Source organism: Macaca nemestrina, chromosome 2 (genome assembly GCF_043159975.1).
Source record: "Macaca nemestrina isolate mMacNem1 chromosome 2, mMacNem.hap1, whole genome shotgun sequence".
Classification (NCBI taxonomy): Eukaryota; Metazoa; Chordata; class Mammalia; order Primates; family Cercopithecidae; genus Macaca; species Macaca nemestrina.
In genome coordinates, this window is record NC_092126.1 from 26,331,136 (window position 1) to 26,356,338 (window position 25,203).

Sequence of the window (25,203 nt, forward strand, 5' to 3'; positions counted from 1 at the left end):
TCTCCATATTTTTCCTTTTCCATTTTGTCATATAGTTGAAATCATATAGCATGTGGCCTCTTCGAATTTGCTCGTTTTACTTGATAATATGGATTTAGGGTTTCTTCATATCTTTTTATGGCTTAACAGATGGTTCAATTATTTTTAGCTTTAACTAATATTCCATTGCCTGGATGTACCACAGTTTATCTATTCACATATGTAAAAACAAACATCCTGGTTGCTTCAAAGTTTGGGTAGTTATGAATAAAGAATAAAGCTGCCTTAAACAGTTGTTTGTAGAATTTTCTGTGGACATGACTTTTCAACTCCTTTGGGTAGATACCAAGGAGTGTGATTACTGCCTCATATAATAAGAATACGTTTAGTTTTGTAAGAAACCACCAAACTGTCTTCCAAAGTGGCTCTAGGATTTTGTGTTTCCACCAGCAATGAATGAGAGTTCCAGTTGCTTCACATCCTAGCCAATGTTTCATGCTGTTAGTGTTCTGGATTTTGGTCATTTTAATATGTGTATGGTGACATCCATCTCACTGTTATTTTAACTTGCATTTTCCTGATGACATATAATGTGAAGAATCTTTTCATTGGCTTATTTGTCATTTGTATATATTCTTTGCTGAGGTGTCTGTCAAAGTATTTGGCCCATTTTTTTAATTGTGTTCTCTAATTGCTAAGCTCAAATAGTTTTTTGTATATTTTGGATGAAAGTCCTTTATCAGATATGTGTTTTGCAAATATGTCTTGACTTATTTTTCTCTCGATGATGTCTTTCAAGGGGAGGAATTCTTAATTTTAATGCAGTTCAGTTTGTCAAGCCTTTCTTGCATGGATCATGCCTTGTGTTCCATCTAAAAAGTCATCATCGAACCCAAATGTCATGTAGATGTGTTCTTGTGTTATCTTCCATGATTTTTATAGTTTTGTATTTTACATTTATGTCTGTGATCCATTTTTAGTTTATTTTTGTGGAAGTGTAAGGTCTGAAGGTCTATGTGTAGATTCCTGCATTTTTTATTTTTTAGTTTTGCGTGTGGATATCCAGTTGTTCCAGCTCCTGTTGATGTGATGAATTACATTAAATAATTTTCAAATTTTGAACTAGCCTTGCATACCTGGGATAAATCCCCACTTGGTAGTGATGTCTAATTTTTTATGCATTTTTGGATTAGATTTGCCAATATTTTGTTGAGGATTTTTGCATTTATATTTATGAGAGATATTGATTTGTAGTTTTCTTTTCTTGTGGTATTCTTGTTGTGTTTTAGTATAAGGATAATGCTGGCCTTATAGAACAATTTAGGAAATGTGTGTGGTTTAAGCCACTAGATGTGTGGTTACTTGTGACACAGCAGTGCAAAGTTAAGACTGATAATTAGTTACTGCAGCAGTGACGTTCTCTAATATACTCCGACTCTGGCTTAGCTCCAAGGAAATAGGAAAATCCACCAGAACTTGATTAAAAAAAATAAATAAACAAGAAAAGCAACTGCTCACAGTATCGAGATCCAAATGCAAGTGGGAGAAGAAACTGAGAGTTTTCTGGACTTTGCTGTGATAGTATTGCCGCATAGTCATTTCTATTTGAGAAAATTACCCTAGACTACTAGATCTTTCATATGTATGCCTTAAATTCTTTTACTTTTCTTTGTAGCAAATGATTAGCTTTTACATGATAGGTCTTGAATTAATATTCTTTTGTTTTGTTAAAAATCATATTTTCTGTTTGCCATTGAGAATAGATCCTGTCATTCTTCTTTAGTGCTATTTGATAATCATACTGTTCACCATATTTGAATGCCTATAATGTGAAGTGGCATTAGTGGGAGAAAAGCGGTTTTATTTATTTTTATTTATTTATTTATTTTTTTGCCAAGTAGCCAGAGTCAGAATTTCTTCCCACAAATTCAGAGTGTTAGGCATCTATGATATTCTGTCCCCTGCTTTATTTTTCTCCCACTAGCAGACATCCTAACTTTCTCTTCCATGGAAATATCACAATTATTTGAGCTTATCTTTCCTGTTTCAGGAGCCAAGGGAAAGGATTTTTAAAAATTTTTATTTTAGCTTGTTTTCTCCCTGGGTGACATAAAAAGTACATTGTCTCCCTCACTGTCAATTATTTTTAGACCCAGCTTTTCTTTTGCACACGGCTACCATTCCACCAAAGTGGAGCAGACGCTAATGGCTATGTGCTCCGCCTTCAGCCAAGTGTCTGGCAGTGGCCACTAATAAAACCATCTGTTACTGGGGTGAGTCCATAGCCTGTCACTGCTGTAATTTGGGGAGGCACAGACTTTCCAGGCTTCTTCGTTATTAGAGGTCCAATGGGGCCCCTGAGGCCTACAGCAACTGTGTACATAATTACATGAAACAGACTTAGATGGCTTTTCCATTCACACTGGGTGATCTTAGAGCAGGCAAATACTGTTGTTAGATAACTAAGCCTGAAGGGTGAGCTGAGGACAACCAGGGCTGGAACACTCTAACTTAAGCATTAAATTCTTTTATATTTTAAAACTTCTTCAATTTGATTTAATTAAGGATCAGGTACAAATAATTTGATACAACACTCAACCTACAGTGGACACTGACTATGAGAGTATTAGCAAAAATATTAAGCTTTATTATAAAAGGTTGATAGGCACCTATGATTTGTCAATACTTGCTCATCATTATTTTACTTAGTTGTCATAATAGCATTGTATGACATGTGACAATATTTGCAGTGTTCAGATGAAGCTCAGAGAGGTAGGCTGTAGAACATGAGGTCACACAGCAGTGGTAAGTGACAGAACTAGGGTTCAGATTGAGCCTTTTTCTTACAAACTCTTTTCCCATTATACCCCTGATGTGTAAGCAGCAGCAGCTTTAAAATTTACCATTATTAAAATGTAATCACCTCCTGGATTACTCTTCCTTCTATCCCCATCTATCATGCTCAGGGTTCATGCTTATAAAAGAGACCCCCGAAGTTAGTTAGCCCCTTCCATCCTGTGAGAACACCACGAGAAGGCGCTATCTATGAACAGGAAACAAGCCCCCACCGCATATCAAATCTCCTTGCACCTGGATCTTGGGCATCCATTCTTTAGAACTGTGAGAAATAAGTTCCTGTTGTGTATAAGCTACCCAGTCTACAGTGTTTTGTTGTAGCAACCAAAACAGATTCAGATACTTTCTAATCCACCGTGCTTTCTATCATTTCAGTGACACTCTGGCAACTCTAGCTTTCAAGGGGAAAGAGGCTCAGAGGCCAGAAGTCCTCAGGAGTGTCCAGTCACCTTACTAGATCAGAAGCTCCCAATGGTCTAAGCTCTCAATTTAAGCTCTTAGGTTTAAAACTTCTCTTTTTTTCTCTTTTAATTCCCATCACCACACTCCTACACCCCCAACCCTGCAAGTTGCATATAGTGGCAGAGAATGCAAAGGTAGAGATCGGGTGCCTTCCTAGGTCACCAAAAGAAATTTTGCTTCCCACATATGGCTCTCATTTGTTTTTCTTGATGACATTGTCAGCAGTAGTTTTTTATATCCCTGGTCATTCTTTGTCCCCTCTCCATATCTTCTTGCGTGTTATATCCCTGATCCTTGATGAGTGGTATGGAGGGTAGTCAGCAAAGCCTAGTTTTCATAACTGATTTTACTCCATCTTAATGAGGTATTACAGAAAAATAGATACAGTTCCTCACTTGACAGTTTTGCAGATGAAAAGAAGGTCTAGAAATCTGACTTGTCCTGAGAATGGTTGCCTGAACGCATGACAATAGATCTAACTTTTTGTGGATTTCAGCAACCTGGTCAAGCTGTTTTTAAGGTTCCTTACAGAACGTTTTGCTTATTTAATGATGTGCTTTTCTTTCACTGGGCAGAGAGTGACCCGAGCACAGAACCATTTAAAACTCATTTCTAAAATCTAATGTTTGTTTTGCTCCCATCTGTTTACAACTTGACTTGTACAAAATCTCAGCATGTCCCGTAGGCTCTGCAGGCCTCAGTTTTCTTACCTGAAGATCAGCCTTATGAAGTGGTTTGTACTTTGCAGAGAGAACTTTCTATGGAAATGCTCCTCAAATTTTAACATACACACAAATCACAGAGGGATCTTGTTAAAATGCAAGTTCTAATTCACTAGGTCTAGTTCAGTCCCTGAGAATCTGCATTTCAAATACATTTTGAATACAAAGGATCTATTGTTCTTTGTTCCCTGTATCTGCAAAATGGGTAGTCAAAATCACTACTCAAATGAGCTGACTTGTATGGTTTATAAAATATTTCCTTAACAATTCCCCATTTGATTCTTATCACAGCCTGTGGAGTATATGGGACATTTATTATTTTCACTATTAATAAATGAGGAACCCAAAGCATAGAGTGCTTCAGTGGCTCCCATGGCTAGTTAGTAGCAGAGACGATGCATAACTTTATTCTTTCGACTCCTCATTTGACATTCTTTCTGCTGTGTTACTTTGGCATTGAATTCTATATAATAATGCTAGCTTTTATAGTAAGATTATTTCACAAATTATCTCATTTAGAAACTATGGTGGCTATGTGTTCTGAAATCTTAATGTTATCTACTCCCTACAGCCCTCAAAATTTTGGTATAAAATGTTATTTGCATTGTGTAGGCACATTTTCCTGAGGAGGGTCCGTTGCTTTAATCATATTTGCACAAAAGTCAGTGACCAACCCAAAATTTTGAATACTGGTCAGAGATTAATTAAAATGTACAAAACCAGAAGAATTAAGGTCTTTTAAAAAAATCAAAACAATCATTTGGCACAAAATAGCTCTATGCTCTAGATGAAAGCTATTCTTTTAAGCTTAAGAATCTGGACATTGAACTTTACTCAATTGGGAGTAGGGGTTCACTTTTGAGGAGTGAGCAGGATGGGAAATGACTAAAAAGGTGTCTAGGGCCTGCTTTTGGCTGTGTGGGCAAGTCTCCTGCATGGCCCACCTGGACATCTGCTTCAGGCTCCCACAACTCCTAGGGGCTAAGAAAGTCTTTAGCAGTTTAAAGATCCTGTAGACCAAGAATGTACAGATTCTTTCTTTAAAGAGCCAGCTAGTAACTATTTTAGGTATTCCATGCCAGATGGTCTCCAGCTGAATACTCAACTATGCCATTGTAGCCTGAAAGCCACCACAGACAATAAGCAAACAAATAGGTGTGGCTGTCTTCCAATAAAAAGTTATTTGGAAAAACAGGTGGCTGGCCAGATTTAGTCTGAGGGCTGTAGTGGGGTAGGGGAAATGTTTACTTCCCTAGAGACAAAGAGTGGTTGTCACAACTCAATAAATCTCCAGGTTCTTCTTTTGATGGAGGGAACAAAGTGCTCTATGAAAGAACAGCGTGTATTTGTCATTGAATATTAAAATCAAGAGGGGCATCAGAATGTATCTGCCCCATCACTTCATTTATAAATATGGAAATTATGCCCCCAAAAAACTACTTGCTCGAAACAATGTAATCTATTGATGAAAGAAGTCCCGAAGTTTGGGCCCCCTATCTTTTGATTCTCAAATGTCTTTTGCAGAAAAGGCCAAAGAGAATATAAAAATGATTAGGGCTGGGCACAGTGGCTCACGCCTGCAATCCCAGCACTTTGGGAGGCTGAGGCGGGTGGATCACAAGGTTAGGAGATCGAGCCCATCCTAGCCAACATGGTGAAACCCTGTCTCTACTAAATATACAAAAATTAGCTGGGCATGGTGGCATGTGCCTGTAGTCCCAGCTACTCGGGAGGCTGAGGCAGGAGAATCACTTGAACCAGGGAGTCAGAGGTTACAGTGAGCTGAGATGGCGCCACTACACTCCAGTCTGGTGACAGAGCAACACTCCATCTCAACAACAAAAAAAAATGATTAGACCCAGGCCCAACAGGTAGACCGTGAGCAACTATTACTTAAACTTTCTAAACTTTGTATTAGTTTTCATTTTGATGCATAATGTTAGAGGCCATTAAATAATGAAAACCGTTAGAACTGCTAGTGTTTTGTAAAATATTCGCTGGGGAACTGAAGTCTCTAAGCACTGGCAGAATTTCAGACTTTTGTCTCCAAAGCAGGACAGGAAGTTGAAGGAGCCAGACTTCTCCTTGGGGAAAGGAGTTCCTCCTTAAAACCTCTGATTTTAAGGGGCAAATTATCTGAAGTGAAGACATTTTTGTGATACCTCTTGCTTCTTGTCACTATTGCTCAGAGTTAAATGTTTTTCATTTGTCCCCTAATAGCACATGCCACTGCATATTTTTTGTTTGTTTCTTACTTTGAGCCACTAAAGGAATTTGTTTTTTGGGTTTTTGTTGTTGTTGTTAAAAATGGCCCCATATCGAAACAGCTTACTTAGTCGAAAGCAAAGCGATCACTCTACCTAGTCACGTTGCAGCAGACTGATTTAAAAAAAAAAAAAATGGGTATTGTGTTCCTTTTACATACCTCAGAAAAGGACAGAAAACATGCAATAAAGCTTATAAATGCTGCATTGACCTTTATAAAGGCATTTACTTCTCATGAAAAGTACTTGTGATTTTTAGAGCTATAACCTCTGGTAAATTGAGAATAAAGTTGCTTGTTATTCTGAAATGGCTCTATGCCTGCTTGGCTCAAGGGCCACTAGTTCTGTATATTTCTTCACATTGGTTTATGCTGGTTTTTTTGTTTCTTACCCCTTGTTGTAACACATCTGACACCTTAGGAAGCAAGAAGAAAAAATAAATAGTTCTAAAGGACAAGCAAAAAAATCGAAGCTATCAAATTTCACTTTCTATACATTTATAATCGTTACGAAGAAAAAAATTAACTTCAATAATAAGGAAACTCCTTAAGAAAATCTGAGCATATGCTTCATTCTCATATGGAGAGAGAAAAGTCAAACGTAAAAAGACCTAGTCTGCCAAGGTTTAAATAGCAACTCGTGCCTCTACAGAAATGACTTTCCTTGAGAAAATTTCCCATATGCTGGGTATGAAGTCCATCTGCAAATGTAATACCCAGATGCTCACCCTCCCCTTCCAAAAAAGCTGCATTCTGACTGCACATCTTCTGTGCCCTAGACAACTGATAAAGGAAAGACATTTTCGGCCGGGCGCGGTGGCTCAAGCCTGTAATCCCAGCACTTTGGGAGGCCGAGACAGGCGGATCACAAGGTCAGGAGATGGAGACCATCCTGGCTAACACGGCGAAACCCCGTCTCTACTAAAAACACAAAAAATTAGCCGGGCGAGGTGGCGGCGCCTGTGGTCCCAGCTACTCGGGAGGCTGAGGCAGGAGAATGGCGTGAACCCGGGAGGCGGAGCTTGCAGTGAGCTGAGATCTGGCCACTGCACTCCAGCCTGGGCGACAGAGCGAGACTCCGTCTCAAAAAAAAAATAAAAAAAAAAAAAAAGGAAAGACATTTTCTCCTCTTTATTTTTTCAGTAATCTTTTTCATTTTAAAAGAAATACAAGTATAACTGTAGAAAATATTTAAACTTCAAAAAAATTACAAAGAAACAGCAGTCACCCCAAATCTTATCACCAACAGATAACTCTGTGTTAGTTCTACATAAGTAAGATCATCATTCCTTTTCCCTTTTGTATAATTTGATCAATCTTTCCATTCTTCCTCAACACCATCTATTTTAACAGGAGTACGATGAGAATTGGCATCTAATGTATCTTTATGAGCCACTTTTTTATTGAAAAAAAAGCCACATATGCTTCGATTTTTAAAGCTCAGAGTATGAAAGAGTTTTAAATGAAATCTGAATCTGTCCCCCGAGACTTCTTCCTCAGAGGCCAACACTGTTAGCAGTTTAATGCATGTCCTCCCAAAGTCTTTTTATCCATGAGCATAGATAGTTATGTGTGTGTGTGTGTTTTATAGTATATATATGCTATACTCTACATCTTGGCCCTTTCATTTAATAGTTACTGAAGATTTCATGTACATCTACCTAAGGCTAGTAACGGCTTCAAAGTGTTTCATTTTAAGGTCTGACTGTATTAGCCAATTTCCTGTTAAGAGCTTTTCATACCCTTACCCAATATTCTTGTCATAATCTGACAACATTGACAAGTTAAAAGAACCCAAGGAGCCACATGCACAAAGGTCGTAGAATATTCGTTTATTATGGCCCCAAATTGGTTAGGATATACGTGATAATGCAGCTATCTTGCTGAATATTTTAAGCATTTTACATCTTTGTTTAGTATTTAATTTCTTTCCTTGCTTTTTTTACATAAACATGCAAATCAAGAATTTTCTAAATACAGGCAAATGAGACTCTTTTCTAACCATGTAAATCAGTGATGTCTACCTTTATTCTTCAGAAAGGTATTTGCAGTAAGGTAGTTAAAAGGAATCTATTAAGCTTTTTGCTTTTTATTAATTTGTATATATTTCTGTGTGCGTACGTGTGTGTATAGGTGTGTGTGTCTGTGTGTGTGTGCATTTAAGAAATGAACACATGTCCATAGTTGAGTGAAAGTCAGATAGTGCTTTAAGGTTTAGAGCAACAACAATAAGACCAACATTCTGCCCTAGCCCTCCCCACTCCCAAGTCCTGATCAGTGGAATCTGCCACTTTGAATTATCCTATATATTTCTTCTGGAGTTTATATTTTTCTTACTAATAACAGGAGTGTATTGCCCTTGGCTGATTTATCATTTTAGGGAGTATATCTCAAATTTCTAAATTAGAATGTCACACATACCCTCCTCCATTCTCCAAAGATAATTATATTATGGATTTGATTAAATCAGTATTTTTTGTTTTCTTTATTATGCCTTTGAATCCACTGTTCATGGTGGAGCCAAGTAATGGCCTCTAATTACTTTTGCTTTATTGAATAATTTCTTTTTGTTTTTCTAGGAGTTAAATATTGTCTTAATTTTTTTACTTGCTTACGGTTGGGAAGATACTTTTTTCTACAACTTTCAATAGCACATGGTCTTATCTGTCAGGAAATCTATCTGCTCCATTCTTTTTTTGTTCTTCTGTCCTGATGCTGTCTGACCTCCTGCCCTAATCTAGACCAGCAGGTCTCGAGGCCTTCTGTGCAGCTGTTTTAGCACAGCATCTCATTGGCCACATTGGCCAGCACCTTGGACATTTCTGAACTTTTACAGTTGTTGGATTGCAAGATTCCTGTGTCCTGTATTTCACGTTGTCCCTAGCAAGACTGTTGCCTCCTTTGAATGAAGCATGTCTTCCAGTGGAGAGGAAGAGCAGGGAGGAGTTTATTCTTGTAAAAATGCACATATGCCCCAGAATCAAAAATCTGAAAAAGAAACAGAAAAATAAAAATGTAGTGTCTCAAAAATTTGAAAGTTGTTTTTCTTACTGATGGCCAAGCATAGATTGATTCAAAGACAATGTACTAAGAAAAGCTACTTGGTTTCAGGGGACTGAAAATGAGAACAAAATTTCTGCTTAAAGACAGAGACACATGCCACATTTGTCTCTTTAGGTAATTCAGAGTCTCGCTCTATGCCCCAGGCTGAAGTGCAGTGGTGCGGTCTCAGCTCACTGCAACCTCCACCTCCCAGGTTTAAACTATTCTCATGCCTCAGCCTCCCAAGTAGCTGGGATTACAGGGGCCTGCCACCAAGCCCGGCTAATTTTTGCATTTTTAGTAGAGAGGGGGTTTCACCACATTGACCAGGCTGGTCTCCAACTCCTGACCTCAGGTGATCCACCCACCTCGGCCTCCCAAAGTGCTGGGATTACAGGCGTGAGCCACTGGGCCCACCCCATCTCACTGTCTTTCTATTTCTACTCCATGAAGGATATCTTTAACTTTACCTTCTAATACTTCTATTGAGAATTTAATTATTCCCATCATAATTTTAATTTCCTAGAGCTCTTCTTAGCTCATTTGCATCACATCATCCTTTTGTTTTTTTTTAATGGGTGCAATATTAATTTCTGTTTCTCTGAGGTTATTAACTATTGCTCTCTTTTTTAAAAAAAAAAAGTACCCTTTTCTTCCGCTAACACTGCCTCTCTGAATTTTACCAATTGTTTTGGCCTCTGCTTTTCATGATGGAGGCTTTCCTCAAATATGTTGTGATCTTCCTGTCCATTCATATTTAAGAATGACGTGTTGATTAATTGATGGCAGAGCTTGTGGCCTGGTGACTTTCATTGCAGGGCGATTGGGTAGAAAGCTTGTTTTTCCTTGACAGCCTCCAAAATGTGAGTGTCTGGACGGCATTTCTCTGGGATCTTTCTGTGTCTCCTGAGGAAGAGCTTCTACTCTCCCATAGGACAGTGTGTGGGGTTAGTGGTGTGCGGGATATTAGCATCTGGATAAGGAGTAGGGGCACAGGGCTTGGGGTGGGTATTCCCACTTAGTTTTTAGACTTTAACTAAATACGTCTATTTTTGTTTTAGCTTCTCACTTCTCACCACTTCCTTTCTTTGTGCTCGTGTTCCCACTTAGTGAGTCTTCGAAGTCCATTTTTTCAGTTGGAGAAAGAGGAGAGGAGAGGGAGGAGGTATGCTCTCTGTTTGCAGCCACACCTGAGGTATCTCACACCTTCGCTCATTGAGCAGTTAGAGGATCTGAGAGTTCAATGAGCTGATCTTTCGTCAGTAACCCCCCAGATACTTACTGGAAGCCTCCACTACTCTGCTTTATCAAGTATTTTTTCCTCCATTCTCTTTATCTTCCAAAAATGATTTGATATCACTTATATATTATTGTATGCTCTCTTACTACTATGCCCTCATTGATTAATACTTTTTAAAATTCCTTGCCATTTAAGTGTGGTTTCAGGCAAGAATGAAGATAAACATATGTGTTCAATTCACACTATTTTCTTATTAGGTTTAAATAAATACAAAATTTTCATCTTTTCCTTTGTAGCATAATTCCCCAAATAATATAATGGACTACTTCACATGGGCTTAGGAAAATATATTTGGAGATTTAGCTTGGGAATTTGTTTCTGGTTTAAAAGATAAGGTTTGTTTATACAAAAAAAAAAAAATGATTTCATTCATTAGCATATGTTCACAGACATGGCAAAAGCATAATTCTAAAAAAATTACTTAGATGCAACTTGGTTTTATGAATTACCAAGCAGAAAAGTATAAATGACCTTATTATTCTGTCACCACTAATGCTGTACTGTTCCAGATCATAGTTTTTGCACAATGGGAGATATTTGAAAGTTGTTTTTCTTACTGATGGCCTAGCATAGATTGATTCAAAGATAATGTACAAAGAAAAGCTACGTGGTTTCAGGGCACTGAAAATGAGAACAAAATTTCTGATTAAAGACTTTTGAATAATTCTTTCTGGAGGCACTATATCCCATTTGCTGTAAATTGTATACGTTTAAAATCTGAAATATGCCAAAGCAAACAATGAAGAAAAAAAAAAGCCAACTTCCCTAAAGAAGTACTGTGTTCTCAAACCTTTCTTGGCTTTTTCTTGGACTGGGATTGTCAAAAACATTTCTAGTAAGGACATTTACTGGCATGCCGTGCGCAGGACACAGTGACCTGTCTTTTCCCAACACAGGCAGTAGGGAAGTATTAGCACTTAGAGAAGCTTATAAAGTCCTTCGTGAGGAATCCTAGAAAAGTGTCAAAGAAAGCTCAGTTTGAGTCCCAGTTCTGTTTATGTTTGTGATGTTGAACAGATTATGAACCTCTGAGAACCTCTCCATTAGAATAATAAAAGCATCAGTATCACACATGATTTTTATGAAGGTTAAATGAAGTCACATGGAAAAAAAAACCGTAAAGTAACAGCACTTGGGATAAGTCACATACTCGACACTTCTTGCTTTTGTTTCTCGCTTTCTCACACCAAGGTCAAGCTTGGTTGCCAATGCAGGCTCTATGGAAATGAAGTATTGAATTTATGTGATTGCAGGCTAATCAGTGGGGAAAAGGGAATTGCCACATTCAGTACAGTTGGTCAAATAGATTTATATATTTCTCCTTGGGTCATGAAACAAAAGTGTCCTATTTACCTTCAAATTTTCTAGCAAAGTGCCACAAGGGATGGAATAGATACTTAACAGGTGTTTGTTGAATTGAATTTATTGTGTTGTGATAACTATGAACAGAAAGGGAGAGACAATGTAGCAAAATGGTTAAAATACTTCCAGATGTCACTTATATGTGAAATCTAAAGTAGTGAAATTTGTAGAATCAGTGAGTAGAATGGTGGTTGCCAGGGGCTGAGGAGATACCGGGAAAGCAGGTAGTGGTTAAAGGGTACAAAGCTTTAGCTATTCAAGTTTCTGGACATCGAATGTACAAATAGTGATTAATATTGTGTAGTGTGCTGAAAATTTGCTAAGAGGGCAAATATTTGGTGAGAACATTCTTAAGTGTTCTCACACACACATATATATACACACACAAAAAATGATGGTAACTATAGGAAATGATGAATATGTGAATAAGCTTAACTGTGATTATTTCTCAGTGTGCATGTATATGAAATCATCAAGTTATGAACCATATATATATATAATTTTAATGGTCAATTATTCCTCAGTAAAGCTAGAAAAAATATGGGGCTCAGATATACCACAGACCAGGGTTCCCATTCTAGATGCCCTATTAATAGTTATGTGATTTGGGGGCAAATTATTAAACAGCTTTTATCCTCTGTTTTTACAAATCCAACCTCCTCAATCAGTGCAGAGAAACAGGGGTGACACCACTGTGAAGTGCATGCATGGATTGTGTGTGTGCATCTGTGTTAGAGCTAAACTAGGATGAGGCGAGTGAGTACCTGCCTCAGTCATAGAATTTAAGGGGTCGCCAAAAACCTCAGTAATCAAGATAAATAATATTTGAATGCAATATTTAAAAAAGTAAAATGCAAAAACGTCCACGATACATTAAAGGTCGAATTTTGAAATAAAAATCACAATCAGTAACAGTGCCATGTGGAGCCATGTTGGAGCCTAAGGCAGGGAGAGAAATCACTAAAATTGACCCTGTCCTTATTTAAAATTTTGATATTTTCTTTGTTATAGGTTCTTTTTTGTATTAATTATGACTTTTAAAAATATCTTAAAATAGGAAATGTCTAAAACATCGAGTTGTATACTTTATATACAATTTAAAAATATATAAATAAATTAATTAATTAAATAAAGTACTATTTATCTTGATTTATCTAAATTTTGTGTCCAAGTGTGTGTGAGACACAAAATTCCTTACTGCCCTCACCTAGTCTATGCCCTAGTCAGGCAAAATTTTTCTCTATCTAAATTTATATTTGTAGAACTTTACACATTATTTAAAAGTAGACGATTTGAATTTCTTTATAGCTTCCATTTATCTGAAATCTATCTATTAACACACTTAAAGCACACAAAAGAGAAGTGCATCAACCTTAGAAATTCTCAGTGCCAAAAAAACATGGTTAATGTGAGTGTGCTCATATTTTTCAAAGTAACACCAAAAGGTAAGTAAATAAGTGGCCCACACTGAGAGTTGGCTAGGAAGAGACCTTCTATTTTTAAGAATATCTACCCAATGGCCAATTATAGTTTGCTTTTAAACAATTTTGAAGCCATAATAACATTCTCCTGTTTTATAAGCTGGTTTTAAAGTTTTATTCTTGGCAGACTTCTCTTCCAGTAACTTGTTCCTAATACCCATAGTTCACTAAATGACAAACTTCTTACAGGAGACTGATAAGCACGTGTATGAGAGAACCTGACTGCCTGCTGAATTAGTCTGGCAATGCTGATAACACTGTACTGCAGTCTATGAGTCCTGATTGAAAAAAAGGAAAAGAAAAAAGAAATCTCTGCCACAACTTTCTTTCTGGAAGACTTGCTTACATACTGTAGTTTTAGTCTTGTCATAGGAAGTGGGTGTCGATCAAGATATTTTAGGAAACGCTTGACTTTCCCTCGCTCTATTGTGAGCTTCTTAATGTTTCCTTATTCAAATAAATGTCCCCACATTTGTAAAGGGAAAAAAGTCAGTTGACTTTGCCTGAAGCTGCTATTTTATTATATTATTATTTGTAAAGAGCATCTTTTACCTGGTGCCTTTGTGCTTCTGTTACAGTGTTCTTCGTGCATGCAGAGAAGCCAGGTAAGGAGCCAGACACGGTGGGAACAAGGACAGATAAACTGCTGGTTGTGAATGCAATGAGACTGAATGGGCTTTCTTAAGGGCTCAGTGCTATTACATTAAACAGTGCTGTTAGAGTGTCCCAGGTGTTTGAGGGTGATTTTCTGAATTTATGCTGTAGGTAGACAGTCAATGAAAAATAAGGTCTCTCCAAAAATTTTTTGTCAAATGGTTACGTATAGTAGCATTTAAATGTCTTCTAGGAGAAGCTGTTTCCCTTCTCCCACTCAAAAGATTTTCACTGAAGGTTTCTACTTTTTCACTGAAGGGCTCTCCTTTTTCCCTCTGTTCCACTGGAAATATTTGAGACTCCCTGGGAGAGCCCAATTTTGAGTATAATTTAATGGAAGTCCTGACCAAACTAAACCCGTTGCACATAAACCCTTGCATTTATTAATGGCTTATTCATTACCTATCCAGGCTCTTCATTTTTCAGGTTGTTTCAGATGCCATGTATTTACAATCTGAAAATTCCAATACATGAAAGTTCATAAATAGAATTTATCAAAAAAATATTGTGTTAGCCTCCTATGAAAATCTTGAAATATTGATACAAAAATCAGGAGTGTAGTGATCAGTTACCAATCATGAAGATCTAGCAAGAATAGCAGGGTGAGGGTCAGGGCTATAAGTAGAAATTGCAGTTGAGGTGTGAACATTTTAGTTAATAGTTAGCTTCTTTGAGTCTGAATGCAATTATAATTGCATAACGAATTTTCATATAAGTAAGCCTAATTGTCCAGGGTGTGATATAACCAGGTTAAATTACATTTCTCTTCCTCCTCCCCCCTCATCCTCTGATAAATCATACCATGACCTACATTTTTATTATTTCAATGCATTTTATCACTCTCACCCTAAGAGTAATGGTAGAGAACTAACACATATCAGACACATTGTAAAAGTAGTAGACCATATTTTCCAAAAATCTTGTCCAATTTAATTCTCCAAATAATCCTAGGAAAAATAGAGTTACATTTGTCATGTATATTAGGCATGTTTTTTTACTTAAAAGGAAACAATTTCAGAGAGGTTAAGTAACCTGTTCAAAGCACGGAGATAGCAAATCTGGAGAGGTTTAAAGGTAAATACAGTTTGGAAAAGGAGACACAAATGACATTAATCATCTATGCACAGTGTGACAATTAAAATGATCAAAGTCTAGATAAAACAACCGTGAATTAGAAGCTCATTTGTCTTGAGTTAACTGGTGACCTTAAACGAACCTCCTAATTCTCTCCATGCCTCAGTTTCCTCATTTATAAAGGAAGTATCTAAACTCTCTGACTCCTGAATTTCCTCCAGGTAGCAGGTCATTTCCCTCAGTTCTAAACCTGGAGATTTTATGTTGATGCCTCATGAAGACAAGTGTTCACACTGTGACCTCCACTTGGCCGGCACTACTGAGTATCAACTGTCTTCTTCCTTGCTGGGGCAACTGAATACTGACAGGCACATATGCACAGCTCTCACAGGAGCAGAGATTGACCACCATGAAAAGCAATACAGCATTGTCCCTGAATGAATTATGCTAAAAGTGCATCAGATGATGAGAGGGCTTCCAAGTCATAAAATGAGTCCCTTTCCACAGAGGAGGAGCAAAGAATATAGGGTGCAGAGGAGTCTTCCGCTAGTGGAGGAGAGAAAGCCAAGAAAGCGAAGTGCTATTTGATTCGTAGAGGCAATTTTCATCAGCTTGAGGAGTGATGAAAGTTGCTAGTTGTTCTATCCTCATTTAGCCCTTTGAGCTTTCACTTAAATACTAAAACTCCTTTTTGGGTTGAATGCCATTGCTGGAGAGGTCAATTATTTGATTCACCTTGACCTATGGGCCAGAAATCTACTTGTAAGAATTTTTCTCTGTCAGTCTGGTAAAGGCATGAGCCTCCAAATATCTGTTTATATTTATACTCTTTAATATTATGAGCTCGAGTGTCATAATAATAATAACAAGCTTACGTGTTTGTTTAAGTTGTCTGGCTCATGTCATCAAGAACAATAAGGAATCCTAAGTCATTCTTTGGCCTGATTTTATATGAGGTATTATTAGAGTCAAGATTCATGAAACACTTATCTGAAATAGCTGGCAAAGAAATCATTATTCAAAAAAGCTTTCCATAAAGAATTATTTGTTTTCTCAAAATATGACACATGGTATGAGAACTCAAGACTTTCACACTTCTTGGCACCATCTTTGATACATTTAATGTTTGCCATGCCAGATTTACTTTCAGATGAAGTGTAAGGAGGAGTTGAAATAATTTAGGAATTTGGGGCATATTTTATATATTTTATCCATTTTAGATGTGGAAGGGTATCGATCCTACATAGGCAAGAGGTTTAGATTGCTACCGCTCACTCTTCCTGACTATGTATTCTCTGAAAATGCTATTTTTTTCCTTCCTAAAATTCCTTCTTTTCCTTTCCCTTTTCTCTCTCTTTGAAATAAAGAGATACTTTTTCCAGATTTACATTTGTCTTATACTTTTTATCTTCTAAAGGAACGCTATAGCTGACCTTACATATCTCTTCTGGGTGACCTCTCTTGCTTATTATCTCTTAGCTTCTCCATCTCAGCCTGGGGGAAACCATTAAAATTATTGCCTTGAAATTTCTCAATTATGGGGGATCCAAAACTGATTTACTTCATATGTTGATGATTTAAGTAGTTGCTATGTCAGCTCTCAACTTGGAGATTTTATGTCGCTGCCTTATGAAGATAAGTGCCTACACTGTGTCCTCCACTTGACTGGCACTACTAAATATCAACCATTTTGGACAACCAAAGCTGTTTTACTACGTGGATCTTACAGAAAATCCTTGGTTTTGTTGTTGCTGATATCTGAATATTCTTATTGATGACCTGATGGAGAAGTATACCTCAGGTGAAAGTTGAAGAAGAAAGATTTGAGGACATTTCAGTAGCCCCATGAAGGTTCTGTGGGTTACCCTACTAGAAAGTTGTTAGTCGGCCGGGCGCGGTGGCTCAAGCCTGTAATCCCAGCACTTTGGGAGGCCGAGACGGGCGGATCACAAGGTCAGGAGATCGAGACCAGCCTGGCTAATACGGTGAAACCCCGTCTCTACTAAAAAATACAAAAAACTAGCCGGGTGAGGTGGCGGGCGCCTGTAGTCCCAGCTACTCGGGAGGCTGAGGCAGGAGAATGGCGTAGACCCAGGAGGCGGAGCTTGCAGTGAGCTGAGATCCGGCCACTGCACTCCAGCCTGGGGACAGAGCGAGACTCCGTCTCAAAAAAAAAAAAAAAAAAAAAAAAAAGAAAGTTGTTAGTCTAATGTAAAGTACAGTTAGTTCATTGAAAGATACTTTGTGCTTTAGTAGCACTTTCATATGTGAACTACTGTTGGTCCCTAACATATCTGAAGTGTTCTAAGAGAAAGGAAAAAGTAAATACTCAACAAACTCACTCTGAAAATTAAGAAAGAAAACATATTCATATTTTTCAGTAAATGAGTAATACCAATAAGTAGTACAGATACATGCTGTATCCATATAAGGAAGATACTGAGAAAGAATGTGAGGGCTGAGCAGTAGAAACAAAAGTAGGTGAGGAAGAGGAAAATGTCAGGGGAAAACTCAGTAAACTGTGACATGAATCCCCTGGTAATAGTCGCAATGATAGTATGCCCTACATCTAGTATTCACTTCGGCCATGAGCACTCTATCAGTCTATTACTTTCCTTTGAAATGTGTGAAACTCATCTCATAGGATTGTTAAGGAGGTTGAAGTGCATAATATAAGTAAAGTAGTTATATCAGTGCCTGGCACACAGTAAATGTTATGTAAGGGTTTGTTGATATTCCTACTATTATTGTTGGCTCTCCAGAGTGTTTATTTCCTGTGTAAATGGTTGTGTGTGTTTCTATGTGGGTGTGGACTATTCGCTAATATGCTAGTCAAATCCTGAAAGTCACTTTCATGTAACACAATGGATGTTCCCATCTGGCTTTATTCTTTCCAGTAAGCAGGGCAGTCTTGTGAGACAATGCCTGGTATTACATTTGGAGACAGAATTTCTTCTGAATTTTTTTTTAATGAAAATTTAATTTTTGGACTAAGTATGAGGAAATACAGTGAGGACCACAAAAATAATAAATTATTTGGAATAAATGAGTTGGTAGATCCTCCCTAAATCTGAAGTCTTACTCAGCAACTAATATAAACATGTCTAGATATCTGGGAACTTGGAGTTCTAAATAGAAATGTGCTTCATCCTCCTTATTCTTTGGTCATAGATCTTTACTGTACCATATTAAATGAATTTACATTTGTAAAGTGAGTGACATTGAGAAGGCGCTCAGTAAATGTTAATTTTTTACCCCCTTCTTTTTCTCTAAATAGAACTCAAATCAAAAATGTATTTTTATTTCTAATGCTCAGAAACACCTATTGTATAAATTCCATGTGCTGAAGTCATTAATTATGATAGATATTTGAATTGCCTTTTTGTTACATCCAAAATGTAGTAAATTAAACATTGTGCTTTCGGCCATACAATTTACATAAAGGCAACAATCTGCTCTCTTTAGTGTTTTCTTCCTCACATTCTTATAAAGCAGACAAAAGTATATATATGTTATCTTTCCACATGGGCTATTTAGACAGGTTTCAGGATACAAATCCTTGAACTATTTGGGGCTTATGATCACTGAGTTAGAAATCAATTTGACCCGAATAATCTGTTCAATATTTTAGAGTATATTGCATTTGGCAGGTTTGTATCCTGAAACACCCAGTGGTCGTAATGACACTGATGTCTGTGGCTTTGTCATTGGAGCTGAGAAGGTAATGTTTTCAGGTGGTTTATCCCTAGGCGTTTTCCATGTCCCAGCTCTGACTATGGTTGATTTTTGCCACCAGAAGCCTAAGAACAGTATACCTTTATGTCAGCCACCAGATAACCACTTCCTGAGAGTTTATTGGAAGAATATCTCCTTTTCCAACCTGGTTCTCCATGGGTCAAAATTTAGTTCTCACTGCTGTAACAGGCTAGGTTTGTTGTCTTTAGAAAAGCAGGGATATTAATAGGACCTGGTCCTCATATAGTAATGTTCCAGACTATGTGCCAGACAGTGATTTTGTTTCATTAAAATAGTCTTTTCATCACAATATTTTTCCTTGAGTTTGTGGCTGTTTAGCAAACACTTAACCACAGTGGCTTATTGATTTGGGTAAAACTGACTTATAACAAGATCATTTGGGGAATTTCTATTTGGATTTTTAAAATTATTTTTAATTAAATTATAAAATTAAATATAGTCCTCTTTTTGTATTGTGAGAAATCAGATGTGATATAAAGATATGTGATGTGATTTTTCTGCCTCAATTGAGACAGATATATATATATATAAATATATATATAATCTGATTGTAGATTTTGTTTTTTGCAAACCATGCTCTGAATCAGAATTGTTTCTCTGAATCTTTCAAGAGCTGTCAGTGATAGCTTGCCTGATTGACTACAGGGTGCTTGGATGTTTAGATTACCCCTGTGAGATGAATAGGAAATGGGAGACTTGCCTTATTTCTGAACTCAGCCATGCCACCTTTCACTCAGGCTCTTTGTATCTCTGCGGGTAGGGAAAAAAATGAAATAGTTGGGAGGAGCTTTGAAGAGAGATAGCTAGGTGTGTTGGGGGAAGAAATAAGTGTGCTTGTGGTGAGAAATGTTTCTTTAAAAGCCAATAAATGAAAATTCTTCCAGTGAGAGGCACATCTCAGAAGTGGTAAACAAGAGCCTGAGAAAATTGGGTATCACTGTTTCTAAAGGAGGGGCACTGATTGGCTTTCTTTCTAACTGTGGAGTGTTTAAATTTTTGCATCGAGTGTGTATGTTGTAAGTTGCTAAAACTTCTAAGGGAATTATATTAGTTTGCCATTGCTGTTTAACAAACCACCCTAGAACTCATTGACTCAAAGCAGCAGTTACGTATTATGTCTATTACTGGAGACACACTGCATATCCTCTGGGGTCCGTTTGACCAAGGTTTGGCTCAGCTGGATGGGTTTGCTTCAGCCAGACAGCTCTGCTTCTTATGTCAGGTTTTAAGCTAGCTAGGGTGTCCCTGTTCCACATGTCTTTCTTTTTCCTTGGACTAAGAGGTTCAGCAGGGTAGGTTTTTCTCATCGTGATGCCAGAGACATAAGAAAGCTAGGCTAAAATACGGCAGAGCTCGTTCTATTAGTCAAACTGGTCACAAAACCAAGTACAAAATAAGGCAGTAGTTGAAATATAGTATGCCTTATTAGGGGAAAGAATTACAAAGTTTCATGGCAAAGGGCATGGATATGAAGAAGGGTGAAAAATCAGGCCCAAAGACGCTGTCTCCAATGGGAAGATCTATGTAAGCAACTTCACAAATGTTATAATGAATTTGAGTGTGAAGTTCTTATAGTGTTTCAAATGATTCTTCTCTCTCTGTTTGATCGTTTTGAAAGCCTTTCTTCCCAATGCAATGTCAGAGAATACGCTGCATTCAGAACTTGGTGACTATCTGTCAACTATGTTGGTGCTGAGATAACCCATGAAAATGATGCTTTGCCCATCTCCTCTTGCCATCCTGCCCCAATCTGGGTAAAGAGAGAGGGCATTTAGGGAGGATGTAGAATAGAGGAAAGGCTTTTTATGCAGAATTTTATAAATATTTATTTTTTAAAAAGGTAAATTCAGGCTGATGTGATGAAAATGAGTTATTGACAAAGATCAAAAACTGGTTTGAGTCGGAGTGGATTTATCAAAATGCAAATATTTTAAACAAAACAGAACTTTGCAATTGCATACAGAAGCTATTCCTTCAAAACCTACTGGGGACATTTTCTAGTTTACATAATGTAATTAAATTCAAGCCTGATGAATTCAAATTTGTACCAAAGACATTATTGGCAACATGATCCCATGTGGGGAAAAGGCTGAGGAAGTAGCATGTTTGGGGGCCAAGAGAGAATTAGAAAATCATATCTAAAGCTCACAGCAATTGTTTGCAAGGATTCCTCCGTAGCGCTGTTCAGCAGCTATGGGGAGAGAACTGGGAACCTTTCTGGAGCTAGTATTCACTCTAAAACCTATCTGTGTCTTTGGACAGGAGAAAAAGTTTCAGTTTCTGCCCACAGGAGTAGCAAATGTGCCTTTCTCATGGGGTTCTAGTGGCCGTAAAGAATAATGTTTCTTTTTGCTTTGTGTAATTATGATTTGTAAACATCACTTGTATATATTCTTGGTTCAACTTTACTTTCCTTTTTATGATAATTGCTGATGCTACACTTAGAAATTATATTTCCAGAATCTCACGTAAAGTTTATATTTTTAGTTATCTCTAAATTACATTAAGTACCTTAGGTAAGGTAAACATTATCATCAATAGAAAAATGATCAAGGGACAGGAAGACAAATTTACAAAATTCCTTTAATCATTAACTTATCTTAATAAAATAATAATAAATACAAATAATGACAGAATGCTAGTTGTTGTATATCAAATTTAACACACACATATGTCATTCTTTTTTAAAGGATAGTCAATGCTGGTTATGGTGGAGTGAAACTGAGCAGTCACACACAGTGCTCATGTGATGTGATTGTAAATTGGAACAATCTTTTGAGAGAGCAATTGAACAGTATGTACCAAAATTATTTGCAGCAATTTTACCCTTTAACCTAGTAATTACATTTCAAGGCTTTATCCAAGGAAGCAACAAGTAATAAGCGCAAAAACTAATGGAGGAGGATGTCCATTGCCATTCCATATTTAACAATGAAAATCTGGAAAATAAGTGTCCAAAATAAAAGAATGTTTATGTAAATATGACACACTCATAATATAGGATATAATTAAATAATTAACATATTTTGCATAATTTTAATGACATAGAGAAGATTTTGATTGTATAATATACAAAAATTTGAAATACAAAGAAATACTATGAAATTTTAATATGTAAAAAATGTATATCACAATATATTAAACTATATAATTGACTACCTGAAAGAAAATACTATTAGTAGTATTTGGTAAGGAATTGTGAGTACTTATTTTCTTCTTTACATTATTTTTTTTAAATTTTCAAATTTTTAAAAAAGAGCATGTCCTAATTTTATAATTACTGGAAAACACTATTTATACAAATGGGCTCTAGAAAGAAATGTGTACTATTTATAGCTCAGACAATCTAAAAATTTACCCTAGAAAGATATTCTTAAATCAGTAAGAAAATGATTAATTATTTCCTGTCATCGAATACTTTATACATTTCAGTATAAAATTTAATTTGGGGCAATACAAAAACAACAAATATCTATAGAGGAGGAAATAATGTAAAAATAACCAAAATCATCATGATAAATTATGGAAGGCTTCAATTTGGAAATTAGATACAATATAGGGTCTTAATTGCTGAAGAAATAGCCAGGAGGAGTTCAGCTTCTCAGAGGTGTAAATAGGTTTACTGAAAGTTTAGACTATTTTTGGAATAATAGAGCAATAAAAGCAGTACTTTCCAAGCCCTCCTTTATCCCCCACTTTCTTCCTTTTTTTATTTTTATTTTTATATATTTTTTTTTAGCTAGCAGAGGCAATTCCTCACTGGCCATAACGTTCAAATGACCTTGGGAAGTAGCAGGTGATGGTGCCAAGAATGAAAGCTCTAGGCTGATTTAGGAAACAGGTGTCAATTTTTGCTGGAAATACTTTGCAACCCTGCATTAAAGGGTTAATAAAAAAGGAAACATAAGTGACACAGAAGCAAAAGATACTCAAAGCCCACCCCTCATCCAGATGAATTTACTTGATTTTCCCTGAGTACTTTATAGTTTGACAATTTCCTGCTTCTTGAATCACTCCTTATGGGATGGAGCTGGCTTGCACTCTCTCACAAGAGTAAATTATGCTCATCTCTTCTCAGGCTATGTCATTTGCACTTATACCATGAAATTGATGTGTTGGTGGGAGTATTTTAACCGTAATGATTGACAAATGGTACAAGGCAGGGCTTTGCCTCTCTAGAAAGCCAGTGGTTTTTTAATAGCATACTATTACCTGGACATATTCTCTCAGTTTTAGACCCTTAATTTGACTTCCTGATGTCATTCTATTTCCATTTCAAAAATATTATAAACAACATATCCAAATTTGTTAACTTTTCCCCTAAGCTTGACATCTTTAAAGTTCTCTAAGTACCCATTTCAGTGACAGGTACTGAACTGGGAAAGCCAAAATCCTGTTATTCTTAATTACATCTACTCCTTCATCAACCCCATCACTGCCCATCTTCATTTATCTAGTCAACAAAATCTCTTAAATATTTCTGTAATCACTCCTCTCTATCTCTATACCTACTATAATATTTTTCCTGAACATTTTTACTTCGTGACTAATCTTTGGGCTTTGTGATTCCATGGAATAGGGACTCTACTCCCTATTTCCCAACTCCTGTTTCCATCAGAGCATCCCAGTGGCCTCCATTTTTAAAGTTGTTGTCTCCATTGGATTCCTGTTTTGTTTTGTTTTGTTTTGTTTTTGATTCCAAATTTTATTTTAAGTTTAGGGGTACATGTGCAGGATGTGCATGTTTGTTACATAGGTCAATGTGTGCCATGGTGGTTTGTTGCACAGATCATCCCATCACCTAGGTATTAATCCCACCATCCATTAGCTGTTCTCCCTGATGGTCTCTCTCCTCTCATCACCCCTACCCTCCGACAGGCCCCAGTATGTGTTGTTTCCCCACTATGTGTCCATGTGTTCTCATCATTCAGCTCCCACTTGTAAGTGAGGACATGCAATATTTGAGTTCTGTTCCTGCAATAGTTTGCTGAGGATACTGGCATCCAGCTCCATCCATGTCGCTGAAAAGAACATTATCTTGTTCCTTTTTATGGCTGCATAGTATTCCATGGTGTATATGTACCACATTTTCTTTATCTAGTCTATCATTGATGGGCATTTGTGTTGACTCCATGTCTTGGCTATTGTGCATAGTGCTGCAATGAACATACACGTGCATGTATCTTTACAACAGAATGATTTATAATCCTTTGGGTACATACCCAGTAATGTGATCGCTGGGTCAAATGGTATTTCTGCCTCTAGGTCTTTGAGGAATTGCCACACTATCTTCCACAATGTTTGAACTAATTTACACTCCCACTAAGTGTAAAAGCATTCCTTTTTCTCCACAACCTCACCAGCAGCTGTTGTTTTTTGACTTTTTAATAATATCCATTCTGACTGGCATGAGGTGGTATCTATTGTAGTTTTGATTTTCATTTCTCTAATGATCAGGGATGGTGGGCTTGTTAACATACGTTTGTGGGCTGCATGTATGTAGTCTTTTGAGAAGTGTCTGTTCGTGTCCTTTGCCCACTTTTTAATGGGGTTGTTTGGTTTTTTTCTTGTAAATTCGTTTAAGTTGCTTGCAGATTCTGTATATTAGACTCTTGTCAGATGGATAGATTGCAAAAAATTTTCTCTCATTCTGTAAGTTGTCTGTTTACTCTGATGTAGGTTCCTTTGCTGTGCAGAAGCTCTTTAATTAGATTCCATTTGTCAATTTTTGCTTTTGTTGCAATTGCTTTTGGAGTCTTCATCATAAAATCTTTCATGGGCAAAGACTCCTGTTTTTAACAGAGAAACCCATTCCAAAGAGAAGACTAAGAAGCTTGAACTTTCCAGGCATAAAAGCACAAAACGATAAATAACTTTTATTTTGTCTTTCCAATTTTATTTTTGTTGTGTTAAAATATATTATAACAAAATTTACCATCTTAACCACTTTTCACTGTACAGTTCAATGGTATTAAACATATTCATAATGTTGTGCAACCATTACCACCTTTAGCACCTTAACTCTTTTCATCTTGTAAAACTGAAATAAAATCCTCATTAAATAATAACTCCCCATTTTTCTCTCCCCCATCTCTAGCAACCACCATTCTACTTTCTGTCTCTATGATTCTGAATACTCTAAGTACCTCATAAAAGTGGAATCATATAGTATTTGTCTTTTAGTGATTGGCTATTTCACTTAGCATGTTCTCAAGATCCTTCTATGTGGCAGCACATCAGAATTTTCTTCAT

The 25,203-nt window shown here is 36.9% G+C and overlaps 1 protein-coding gene across 11 annotated transcripts in view; it reads left to right on the forward strand.

Annotated features, from left to right (window-relative positions):
• LOC105488914 (zinc finger protein 385D) overlaps positions 1-25,203 on the forward strand; it is a 988,258-nt gene that overhangs the window by 608,150 nt on the left and 354,905 nt on the right. For 9 of the 11 annotated variants that reach the window (XM_071090832.1, XM_011753418.2, XM_071090839.1 and 6 more), the window contains one exon: positions 14,046-14,072. The exons of 1 other annotated variant lie outside the window; for it this stretch is intronic. In XM_071090832.1, coding sequence (XP_070946933.1) covers positions 14,046-14,072 — 27 coding nt within the window. Of the gene's footprint in view, positions 1-14,045; positions 14,073-21,642; positions 21,746-25,203 lie in introns of those variants that run through there. One more of the 11 variants, XM_011753421.3, reaches the window with a different exon arrangement.